Source organism: Conger conger, chromosome 2 (genome assembly GCF_963514075.1).
Source record: "Conger conger chromosome 2, fConCon1.1, whole genome shotgun sequence".
Classification (NCBI taxonomy): Eukaryota; Metazoa; Chordata; class Actinopteri; order Anguilliformes; family Congridae; genus Conger; species Conger conger.
Window position 1 is genome coordinate 27,787,407 of NC_083761.1, and position 13,307 is coordinate 27,800,713.

General features: G+C 38.7%; 1 protein-coding gene across 1 annotated transcript; it reads right to left on the minus strand.

Moving 5' to 3' along the window:
* Positions 1-1,454: 1,454 nt before the first annotated feature.
* si:ch211-194k22.8 (uncharacterized) lies at positions 1,455-12,780 on the minus strand. The gene is made up of 7 exons (XM_061232907.1): positions 12,232-12,780; positions 11,988-12,086; positions 8,793-8,852; positions 8,583-8,688; positions 7,993-8,225; positions 5,915-6,101; positions 1,455-2,540 (listed from the first exon to the last, which is right to left on the minus strand). Exons 1-7 carry the CDS (start codon positions 12,316-12,318, stop codon positions 2,371-2,373), a joined length of 942 nt encoding a protein of 313 aa, XP_061088891.1. The 5' UTR covers positions 12,319-12,780; the 3' UTR covers positions 1,455-2,370.
* Between the last annotated feature and the right edge of the window lie 527 nt (positions 12,781-13,307).

Consider the following 13,307-nt stretch of genomic DNA (forward strand, 5'->3'; position numbering starts at 1 on the left):
GAACAGAGCTCCAATGATTCCTTCAAGCCTTTCGCTGTTACTATTACATCCAGAGTACTATATTGTCTCCATTTATGGACAATTTGTCTAACTGTGGATTGATGAATAGCAAAACTCTTTGAGATTACTTTGTAACCTTTTCCTGCTTTATGCAAATCAACAATTCTTGATTGTATAGCAAATAGCAAACTAAAAATGTTTGAGTGTTTTTTATAAGTGAAAGTAGCTCTAACCCACACCTCCAGTCTTTGACTCCAGGTTTGCTAACCCCAGACTCCAATTAGCTTTCACATTAGCCTAGGGGTTCATATACTTTTTCCAACCTGTATTATGAATGTTTGAATGATGTATTCAATATGGAAAATAAAAATAATTTCTATGTTATTAGTTCAAACAGATTGTTTGTTCATTATTGTAACTTCGATGAATATTTGAAGAATGTATACATAAATGCAGGTAATTCTAAAAGGTTAACTTATTTTTTCTTGCCACTGTAGTTATTTCATTGGTGAGTGAGCTTCCATCTTCTTCGGGGTGTAGGTGGGGTTGAGAACATAGGAGTCTTTTGGATGGTACACATGGGGGTGTATGTATTAAGCAAAGAAATCCAGCATAGAATGCCTTTAAGAACCTCGAATACACACTTGTTAATCCTAAAATCCAACATTATAGGGAAACCCACCCGGATACTACTCTTCTAATCCATTTTACAGCGTTAGCTCATCAAATCACTGGGGTCACATAGCACAGATTTTGTGGGTTCCAGTGCTCAGTGTTATGGACTTAAAACCAGCATGGTGTAATTTCCACAGCTGTGCAAGTCATTTGCTGAATGTGTATTCTGTAAAAGTAACAGTTTTACTGCTTGTGACTGAGTCTCTCACAGACGTATCGTAAAGATGCACTAGATGTGTTGTGAAAAACACAATACAATTGGCACTAGTGAATTACCCAGTAAGGTTCCTGCTCCTTTCACCTCAGAAACTGAGAAGAAGTTAAATGAAAAATGTACAATGTACACTCAGTGAGCATTTTAGGCATTTATTAGACATATTCTTTAGACTTATTAAGTCTTCTGCTGCTGTAGCGTAGCCACTTAGAGGTTTGATGCTTTTTGTGTTCAGAGATGCTCTTCTGCATATCACTGTTGTAATGTGTAGTTATTTGCATTACTGTAACCTTCCTGTCAGCTTTGACCAGTCTGGCCATTCTCCTCCGACCTCTCTCAGTAACAACGTGTTTCTGCCCAAACTGTATAGATTGCACTGCTGCCACACAATTGGCTGATTAGATAATCACATGAATATGTAGGTGAACATAATATGTTCCAAATAAAGTGCTCAGTAAGTGTATAATGAGGTGGTTACATGCCAATTGGACCATTCTCTAGAAATTGGCTGTTGTTCCAGACTGAAGACTAGAGCAAGTTTTACAGAAATAGGAGACACTGTCTGTGAAAAGCAAAATATTTTTTAATTTGTAAGATCAGGATATTGTTTACAAAAACTAAGAAACAAAAGCTAGGCTTAGTTCATAGAGACCATGAAAGTACAACGTCAAATCTGAAATACATCAAAAATTGTGTAAGTAATGATCACATCACTGAGTTGCTATTGCACGGTCACATATCTCACCCACGCTCTAATCTTCTATATATAAAAATAAAAAATGGAACTAATCTTTGCAAAGGAACAGAGTTCATATGTATACCTATTGCTGACTGCACTTAACTCAGCCAGAGGACTAGGTGATAGCTCATGTCTACATTGAACCGAGCTGAAACTAGGCCTGATCAAGTAATAGTTGGAGTTATGCTCCAAAATAAAATGTCACGTTTTTCATCCAACCCTCAAGCAGGAAATTGTACTCTTAAGAATTTCAGAGCCAGTCTAAAACCTTAAAGGTCTGGACAGGGGTAGGAAATATTTTCCTTCTATGTTAAGTCGAACGTAACACTGCAATAACCCTATTGGTAGAGACCTGGTGCCAGTTGTAACATTGTAATTTTGTCATTATCAGGTGTGTTTGTATTCCTCCAAGCACCTGCTTGGTAGGGGATGAGAGGCAGGGATGAGTGTGGCTTATTCCAGGGCAGGCGGAGTCACCAGTTCTACACCCTGCTGTAAAATTTAGCTATGCCAGCTTGACAAGCTTCAAAATTGAGTTGGTCATTAGCTGGTCTAGCTGGGTATGAGCTGGTCAACCAGCTAGTGCTGGTGAGCTTCAAAAGCTAGCTTGAGCTGATCAATCCATGTCAAGCTGGGAGCTGGTCTGAACTGGTCAACCAGCTAAACCATGTCGAGTTGGGAGCTGGTCCGAACTGGTCAACCAGCTACCAGCTGTTTCAAAACCTAGCTTGAGCTGATTTTTTCAGCAGGGTGTGTACACACCCTCAGTCCCCGTGGGCTCCACATGAGCCTCCACCTTCACCGACAGCTGCGGCTTCCTCCGCAGCCTCTTGGCCTCGTTTTGCAGCTTCTGCCGGATGTAGCCCTTGATCTCTGCATCTGTCTTGCCGGGGAAGAAGTACTGCACCGTTCCTGGGAAGAGATTCACAAGACACACAAGCACTGAGCAAATCTATGATCCTTTCCACTTGCATAGATTTACGTCACGTTTAATCTTTAGGTCTCAGCTTCTGATTTTCATAAGTCATACCTGCAACATTTGTCACTATACCCATTTATATTTTCACAAAAAAGTGAAATACCTTATTTTCTGCAGTAGCCATCTCTGTTGTGGTTGCTGGCTAGAAGATTGCAACACATGTAGTGTAGGGAAGTATTAGAAAAGTGTTACCGTCCCATATTTAGATTCGAAGACATGTAAATGCTTGTCGAATGTGGAAGGAAGGAAACTGGCAGGAAAGAAGATTTCCATTTCATTTCTGGATTTCACCTAACAAAGCATGAAGTGATCCTTCTTAATAAGAAGTGAAAATATAATTTTGTTTGCATCTTTACCAAGTTGAAAGCAAGCACCACTTAGACCCAAAAGTCTGATGACCTGGATGTGCCTAAAATGCCTAAAACTCTGGAATCATTATCAGTCCGTTCAATTCAATAACTCATTCATCTTAAACAACTAATCTTACCAAAAGTAAACTAGGTAGGATAAGCACACCATAGAAGCTGTGGTTTCTTGACTTAATTATTTCGCAAAAAAATAGGGTATCAGAGATAATTTCCCTGTTCGGATATTCTAATGATTTTTTTAAGATACAAAAACAAAAAGCAAAAATTTGGCAGACATCAGAAAAACAATTAACCAGTGGTCACACTCGGCCATGGATTGTTGTACCTTTGAATGCAGCAGCTGGACAATTCAAAATCTGCATTTTACTAATTCACTTGCATTCTGATATAGAGTAAATAACTGTTTTGCCATAATATGTCAACTCGCAACAAAAACATAATGTATGCCATTCATAATTGTATTCTGACACTTGTTACAAAAGCAGAATGAAATAACTTGATGAAAGAGGCTACAAACAACGTGTGGGCATTCTGATCAAAACAAATTTTTGCCACACAGGCTAATATGCCTCTTTTAAGTAGTTGCCATTCATAGTTTCATTTTGTAAGCAATTATGAATGTCTTAGCCTAGCTAGTGTGTGACATTTTGCTTTCCCTTGAATCTTGCAATGTTACCAATAGCGATGTAAATATTATGATCAATAAACAAAAAGTCAATGACGATTGGCTCAAAGAAACAGGAGTATTTATTTTTCTGTGATTCAAGTCTAGGTCATCGGCTGATGTAACCTTTAAAAAAAAAAAAAGACCTCGGAATATCTTCCTTTATAGAATGCAGCATATATTTCCCCTGCATTTTGCCTCACACAGAATCCTGTTATCATGACCACTGTTAACCATTAAACATAAACACAAATTTTAGGTTGTTAAAATTATATTTTTGTTAAAATTGCTTAACTATGTCTGAGGTTTTATTTTTCCCAAAGATTTTTTGGGTTTAATATTTATCAAATATACAAAGTATATCTAAATCGCAAATAATGATAGCTAGCTAACACTCCCTAATGCTAATGGCTGCTACGCACCGCGTTGAAACTACTTGCGCAGCAATCCATCATGCTGGCTCATTGATATTGTTTTCGCTATCTCCTCTGAAATTGTATAGTTTTATTTGATAGCTATTTCGATATTTTACTCCACATCTCCATCAGATTCAGTCAAAACAATACATCTTAGACTAAGTCTAAGAAGAAATGAACTAAAATGACTCAGGCTTGATATGGGCTTATTCAAACTGGTCTCATAAGTTACTAAATTTGTAATATGTTGTTACAGCACAGGAGGGAATGAGGATGATCAATACACCCAGGTAGTGAGAGCAGTGAGGGGCAGATCCTCGAAAAGAGAGGGCAGATTTAGGTTGAAAGCAGCAGAGATACACAGGAGAGCCACAGCAAGACCCAGGAGAAGTGAAGAGAAGGAGAGTTCCGAGAGGGCAGAATCGAGTAAAAGCATGTAATTGTAACTGAATGCATTTTTTGTATAATGAATCCCTGAGAATATAATCTTACAATTAAGACCAAATGATTCCAGTTCTCCATTGGAACTGAGGGTTTCTCACAGTAAAACAGTCAGACCCTGTATACGTGATACATTCATAATTACGATTAATTTTCATATAATCAAATATCACATTATTTGTTGAATAGTGTCATTTCAGACAAATTATACTTTAAGAAAATAAATCAATAAAATGTATCGAGTTTTCACTCACAACTGAGCTATGTCACAAAGAAACTTTAGCAACCTTGGTCAAAACATTCCTTGAAGATGGCGCTACATATACCAGTAAGCCAGCTCCCCCCAAAAATAATAGACTTTATTTTCGGCAGCCTTACATTATGCAGTTGAACTCCTCAATTGGGCCTCCAATCCCAAAGTGCTTTGATGATGAAAACATACATTTCAATAGTGAATAAAAATAACAACTTGGAGGAAATGCAAAGTGAACAAAGTAACATTAAGGTAGAACTATAATGTTATCCACTAAACTTTTTTTTGTGTTGAAATGACGTCTTGGCTTTCAGGTGAAAAACCAGCTACAATGCAAGCTTTACTAGATGACTTGGACGTAGCGTAGATTGGGTTTATCAAGATATGATGTTAGTCTCTGTATGTCAAAACGGCTCTCAAGCCAGATATCCACCCCTCTAGACATGACGATTCTGGCTTTCGCTCACCAAGTAACCCAAGCTACCTACTGGGAAAGAGTATCTCTTGTCTTATATATTAACTCATTGTGTAGCAAGTTTCAGCGGAGTTTAGGATTGATCAATTATAAGGTTCTATCTACCTTTTGACCATCTTGAAGAGTCCCATTTGTCCTATGGTTTTGATATGTTACATCTGGGCTGCTAAACTTGTTGAGCAAAAAGATTAAATAAACTACATAAGTTCATTTTATAAAAGTTCTTTAATAGTTTTGCCAGCTGGAATGTAAAAACTTGATGCTCAATTCTCAGAACTGCACTCAATCCAGATAGAACCTTATAATACTAAACTCACAAAAAGGTAAACACCAAAGCTAGATTAAAATAAAATTAACCTGCTTGAAACTGCCATTGAAGATGCTGTCTCTTAGCCAGCCAGGAACACTGAGGGAGAGTTCAAGTGCTCAAGACTAAGCTTGGACATGGTGTCTCCTTGTGTAAAATAAAAGAATACGAACCTAATTAACCACATTTTTCAAATATGTGTTTTACTCAACATGTAAATAAACACTCACCCCCGTTCAGATATTCGGTTATTCGATTAAATGAGCACATTCCTAGCAAAAATTTATAACATCTGACATTTTGGGCAGCAGAATCCAAATACACCAGGTTTTTCTGTGTCACTATGGGCGAAGCGTGTATAAAAAGATTAGAGAGCCCCATACTCAGGATGGCCTGAACTTCATCTGCAGGTAGAGCAGGCTTCGGCTGACCCCTCTTGTTGTAGACAATGCCAGAGATGGAGTGTGAGGCCAGGCACTCCCTCTCGTAGAGCCCGCGCAGCAGGTCATTGGTCAACTTCTGGGCTGTGGTGCCAGTGTTACAGCGCTCCAGTAGTTCTGGAGTGATGAACTGAGGACAACAGGTGAAGGGGTCAGAGCACTCCCAGTCGTCAACATGAAAAAGACTAGCCATAATAATAATAACTACTGGCTAAACGAGGAGAAACTGTTAAGTCTGGGCCGGTGAGGGAATTTTGATTCCTTTTCTCACAGTGCAATTTTAAGTCACTGTGGTAACAGGTGTTTGAAAGCATTCATGGTTCCATCTGTATAACCTATTTTAAGATGCTATTGCGGTAGCAACAACAATGCTGCATGTGGGTGGCAAACAAGTATCAGGGGACCTTGCCTTCTCTGCATTTTGGAAATCCACATACTACAAAAAATAAGGTAATGTCAGAGCCCTTTTCAAAGCAAGGGTCCAGTGAACCAAATGCATAACAGTTTCTAATTCTAAAAACTTGGAGAAACATTGATAGAATGTCCACTGTTTACTTAAAATATCTCTGGAGGAATTTGTCACGATCCTGATTTCTGTCAGTTAGTTTATTTGTTATTCTTGTGAATTTATTATTTTTCATTATCATGTCTCTTGCACTCGTCTTTCCCTCTGATGTCTGTGTCTTAATGTATTCTCATACCCCTGAGTCTGCGACTGGTTCTTCTGTCCCCCAAAACCCGACAGAACTATCATTGTTGTCTCTATCACTTTCGCATAGTTCTACAAAAGTACTTGTACATATGAATGTTTTGTATTGGCTCTCTGGAACACAATGTAAAAAAAAGTATCTAAATACATTCTCTAAATATTTTATCATTCAGTATGCTTATAAATAAGGAGCCAGCCTGCTTTTGAATAAAGATTTTGAATTTGTGGAATGTGTTTGACTTGTTGATGGGGGGTTGAGTATTCAACAAAAACTTCAATCAATGGACCTCAAATGAATATATTAGCATACAAGGTGGTATCACTGTGCTTATTGTACTTCTGTTCTTCTTGACCTGTTGCTGTAGAGGAGAACGCAAGAAGAGGGAGATTGAGACAGAGAGGTAGGAGGAGGGTGACAGGCATTTTCAGAATAAAAAGTTTAGTAGACAAAATGCTGTATTTTGCACCTCATAAGACCCAAAATATAATTTAGTTTCCATCTGTCCTTTTGGAGTCTCCAAATTTCCTTTTTGGAAGACTGCCTAGACATAGCTTAGAAAAAACTATGTATAATTCTTGGTGATATTGTCGTCAAATTTGAAAGGGGATTTGTCCAGTACTGTGACTGTGGCTCCATTGTGTTTCTAAGCTTCCGATAAGGGTTCCAATTGTATCTGTATAGTCATACTAGGACCCGGAACCATACTGTCCTCTCAGGTCCTCTTCGCACTTGTACTGTGTTTGATCTGCACTTCGTTGTACGTCGCTCTGGATAAGAGCGTCTGCTAAATGTCTTGTAATATAATGTAAGCGCACCGGCCACAATAGTCTGTATCCAGTGAGAAAAACCTTCCACTTACACTGTGAGCTTCTGTAACTTCATTTTAGTAATATATGGAGTAATTCTGACTCTTAAGAGAACAACCCACAAAGGGTTACCTTTTAGAAGAGACCAGGATTATGTCTGTAGTGAAAAGGGTTCAAGAATAGTAAATATGTTATTTTGCATATGTCATTTTCAAGCTTGTTTCAAGGAAAAAGGTGGTAAAATTAAGGGGTTAACTACGGCATGTCTTTTCACCACTTGAAAATGATGTTGTAACTGAAATGGACAGCATAAATATAATATGTAATTAGCTTTACTTATTTTCTCAATATGTTTTTGGCATGTCAGTCAAGTGAGCAAGAGCAAGGACACAACAGTGTCCAAAAATCTGGGAGTCCATCAGACGTTCAGATATCCAACTGCTACTCAACGTAACTGGAGCCCCTTGGCCCTATAGATTCTTCACAAACTTTAAGTGGGGCATACCTCAGTGAAGAGGCCATTCCTCTGGGAATCCTCTGGCTGCTCAGGTTGGCGATCCCGGGACATAGCATACTGCCCATTCAGCACAGCCGGGGATGCCAGCAGACCAGGAATGAGGGCATCCCCCTCCAGTGGTACACCAGGCATGCTGGGAGATGGAGTCTTGCTGTTGCCACTGGACCACACCTGGGTCCTTTCAATCAGGGTTTCTAAGTTCCTGGCCAGCTTCCCACAAGCTGTCATTGGACGGTAAGGAGTCATCTATGATTTGAACATTTTTTTACATTTTAAAGCAAAATGCCTGGGCTCTGAATTGCAATCTGTGAACTGATATAAACCCAGTAATCTCCTGAAACATTTGTGAGAGGAAACATTCAACTGAAGAGCCCCAGTAAGTTTCTATAGCAATGCAATGCTACAGTGTTATGGAGGTTTGTATCTATCAGCATGTCTTTACCTTTGACTTGCAATTAAATAAACATGGTTTTGCTTTCAATTTTGGCAATTTATTAACTCATCAAACTGTGTGAGAGTAATCTAACACTGCAATACATGTGCCTTGTGTCAAGTCAGACCCAAGTCCCACGACTTACCTGTAAGGCACCGAATTTGCTCCTTCAAACTCTCCATCTCCCTTTGCATGCACAGCACCATAGCAATTAACTCCGCCTTTGAGCGTGACTGCAGGTAGTCCGATTCCTGCAACAACAGTGAGAGGGCTGTCTGTCAATATTGTCCAGTAAATATAAGATAAATTCCATCACAAACCCCAAGCCAATTTAAGAGTAAATTCAAGGCCTTACCTCAGGAGTCGAGTCACTGTCAGTGTACTGCTCTCCCATGGGACTGTCCAATTCAAATGCCTGCGAGGACCAAGATGACAGACACAGACTGTTATCTGGCTCATTGTGTACCTGCTGGTCCCTGGTCTCGAGGAGATGTCTGGGCATCCCTTTACTCAATACTCTTTTCTACCTCTTCATAGATGCTAGGGCATTACCAATAGGGGACAGTCTGTAGCCTTGTGGCTGAGGTACATGAGAAGGTTGGCGGTTCAAGCTCTGGTATAGCCACGATAAAATCTGCACAGCTGTTGGGCCCTTGAGCAAGCCCTTAACCCCGCATTGCTCCACGAGAGATTGTCCCCTACTTACTCTGTAAGTCGTTTGGATAAAAGTGTTTAATAAATTATTATTTATTTATCAAGTACGGTGGGAGAACAGCCATGATGAGACACTGGTAGCCAAGGAGCACTGAGGTAATCAAGAAATGCATGAGCAGTGGGCTAAGGGGCAGCATCTGAAAGACTGCTAAAAACCTTTCCCTCTGACATTTGTGCCCTTAAAACCCACACCAGTTTGCTTCCAGAAAGAAAAACTATTTTTAATTTGAATGATACTGCAAATATTGTCAATATATCACTATACTGTAAATACATCCTTATAAAACACAAAATGTAATTAAAAACCTAAATTTAATTTTCAAACCTTTCTCCAACAATGAAGTACTATTCAAATGAAGTCATTCAAATAATGATGGGCCTCATGAAAGAACCACTTGTTCAGACAGATTTGTTCTTAAATTGCATAAATCTCTTAAAAACAAATGATATAAGAGAACTTGGTGCATTCACCAATTTTCTCTTATTTAGATTTTTTTCTTAAGCAGGAACAACGTTTATGAGTGGTCCCAAACGGTCATACAAGTCATTGCAGTGCATGGCAGCTTTCAAACTCGGCGTTGCAGATCAAATATGAATGAATACAAGTCTGCCACTTATGTTTTTCCAAAAACAAAGGAACCACGGTCAACCGAATTAAGTATCTGTGGTCCCTTGTCCTTGTTAATCCCATTGCCCATCTATCTGACCGAACCCACCTACAGTACTGTATATACTGTATTATACCGGATATGTCTGAAGTTGTCTGAAGTCTGGTGTGTTTTTTTAATCTAACATGGCACACTCGTTTGAGGCCTTCATTCAAAAAAAGAGAAATGTATGATAAGAATACTAAATGTTCTTGCACAAGACTTATTGTGTCTTAATTAGAATGTGCTCATCTGTTTCACAGCGCATTTAACACCTGCAAAATGACATGGTATGCTGATGGGTCAACTCCAAAGTACTCCAAGGTTTTGTTTTAAAAAACCAATGCACCGTTAAAATTGCACATTTTGAGGGCCATTATGAAACAACAAGTTTTCAAGTGGATTTAGTTTTTGGCCTAATTAAATAAAAACAACAGCACATACTCACGCAGTGAGGCTATGCTATTTTCTGATCCCTCCTTGATTAGCTTTACAGTTATAGTCTGGCAAGTGTATGCTTCTAGCTGTTATTTTTAGTCATTATCTTTGAAGCTGTAACTGGGAAAATGCACTTTTAAAAGTCTGTGAATTAACATCACATTTTTCCAAATTGCACTCAAGATAAATGTGAATTTATGCTCTATAGCCTCTTAAAATAAAACACCAAAAATAATGTGTTAGCATGAGTGTGCACTTAAAATGCCATACTGCACAATACTTAAAAAGCCATACTGTTGTTCTGCATTTTGGAGTTTCCTGCTGTAGCAAAATATATGTGCATGCTTTGCACTATGAACTGTTTCATACAGTTTCTGAAAGGGACAGTCATATCTCTAATCTCTGTATCCCTGTCAGACCACTGTTTGAAGGGGTGTACACCAAAACATTGTCTGTTGAGTGCATTCTGCATCATTTGCATAGTACCAGATAGATACCCTCTTCCTCAAACCACACATTAATGAGGGATGTGCAACAACACTGATTTGTGATAGGAGTACCTCCAACCACTGAAAGGAAGCTTGAGTATAATTGTGCACACATCCTGAGGTATTTGGGATATCACAGCTTTGTACAATTGGTGTTTATGAACCACAAGCAGCAAATGTATAGCACAACTTACTGCTTGGGAATAGTAATTTTAAAATGCTTGGTTGGAAGAAGGCTAACTGAGCCATTTGTATGGGGGTATGGTACAGGGTACATTTTGGCCTTGTGCTCCAAAGAATAATGTATGTTTATATGTTTCTGTTGCTTACACCCAAGTGCCAACGATTACAGAATACTAAATGGACTCCTGCATCAAAACGAATGCACTAATTTCTTACTCAGCTGCCTATTCTATTTATGAAGTTGAAATACCACAATGTCCTAGAATACTATATCCCTCATCTACAAAGATTGTAATATATAATGAGAACTGTATACAGTTGATAGTTCGGGACTTTGTTTACTACAAACCAAAGTCTGAGGTTGCTATATCATCGGTTAGCTTCTGCTACCACACATTGTTATGCATTACGTCTATATTGATTAGAGCAGCATCATGAATTGGTGCACATAAATGTATGTTTCACAAAAGAACGATAATGCTGCTCAGATAGTGGCATGCCTGTAGTAGAGTAATACAAGTAGTGGTTATTTTAGCTTATATGGTGAACTTTAAATTACAGACCGAGTCGTCAGGAGCGTACGGTGGCCATACCAAAGTTCCCAACTTCGAGCAAAGTAACCAAACCGTAAAATTGTAGCCCGGATTCAATATACAGTAGCTACAATAACAACAGCCCTTCCTAACATTTGAAACATATGCGTTTGTGGATTAATTAACGGGGAGGCACATTCATGGTTAGGGATGTTTAGCAGCTATTCTACATATTTCCATATTCAGAAGACGAGCCGTCTGGTGATCTCGATCTATTTACCATGCTTTACCCTATTGTTCTTTCAAGCTGATCTAATGAACCAAAACAGCCATGCTACATACTGCTTTATTAATTTACATTATTATGCCATGCCTTGTTTTTGAACGCATATTTGGCATAACAATTAACTAGAAATGGTCGTAGCATATTCCAGTTTTAGACACGTTTCAGAATGATGCACGTAGAGCATATACAATTAGCTGCCCAGACGTGTTTGCTCCCTCTCAAAAACGTTGGTATTCAAATATAATAATAATAAGTCCAAACCCTCATTTTCAACTTCTGGAGGCCGGCAGTGGATGATGAATTTTCGTCTGCTTTCTCTTTGGCAGGGTACATTTGTTTCCTTCTTTTCTGCAACCCGTGCTGTAAGACAGTTGTTTGGTGTAATTGTAATTTATTTGTGCGACAAACACCCGTTTTCACAGAATTACAAAACCGCAACGACAACAAAAGGCAAAAGAGAAACACAGTTATATACACATAAGACCTTGCTGTTTAATGTTCTTACGTCGATTTCATCTTGGTTTTGGTCTTCTTCCTCTTCTTCATCATTTTCGTGATCGAGAACTCGCTTCGCTTTTGTTTTCCTTCTCATTTCTCTCCCATTATTTCATTTGCGCGCAGTAAACGGGCTGCTTCTTCAGCATATTGCACGCTTAAGCTCCCATACAAAGTCTCCTGACCTTTTCTGCTTCTTCTGTGCTACAGGGAGAATCGCGAATACGTTTCAAAGAAGAGGAGAAAACTATATTGGTCTCGGTTGTCCTACTTAGAACACTTCAGCGCTCCATGTAAAGACAGCTCTTCAGCAGTCCCCATACCGAGAAATTACAGGGAACGGATTTTGAACAAAATGCACCGTAGCGTAACGTGGCACAAGCTTGTACAGAACACAGTTAGTAAACCAACAAAATCTGTGGTTTATTTAAGGGAGGAGGGAAAGGATGTCGTTAAACAGATTTGATCTTTGTTGTTGCACTATGTAAAGAAGTTTTGTTTTATTGTTTATATTAAATATTTCATACTGCAGTTGTCCATTAAGCTATCGCTATTGTGTGCGACGTGTCTGTGCATTGGGAATGTTAGATTCGTCACTCGTTTGAAACACCGGCACAATGGAATGGATAGGGCCGGGATGATTCCTTTATTTTCATGAAGGGAACCCGTTTATGACTGTGAAGAGTGAGGTCGTTAAACTGAAGGATAACACAGTCGGAAGTGTTTGTGATGCAAACGTTTTGGTTTCCTTTAATCGCAGCGAAGTGTGTTGACTAAAACAAGTGTTTCAGACAACATGAAGATACTTAGTTATGGTATTCCACTATATATTTACGTTAAATTTAGCAGGTAAATACTGTATTATCAGCGTAACCTGTATAAACTATAGTTGACACATAGAAGACAAAGAATCCTTTGCAAGAGGGAGATTTTCTAGTGTTAAAGGTCGTATGCATATCTAAAATCCAGGGTGGAGAAACATGCAAGATATTAGGATGCTTCTTATTAATAGGCCTATTGGTTGTGGCAGTTTGTTATTTTTTTTATTAAGTATCATACAATGATTCAAATGGAATGCTGGAATCT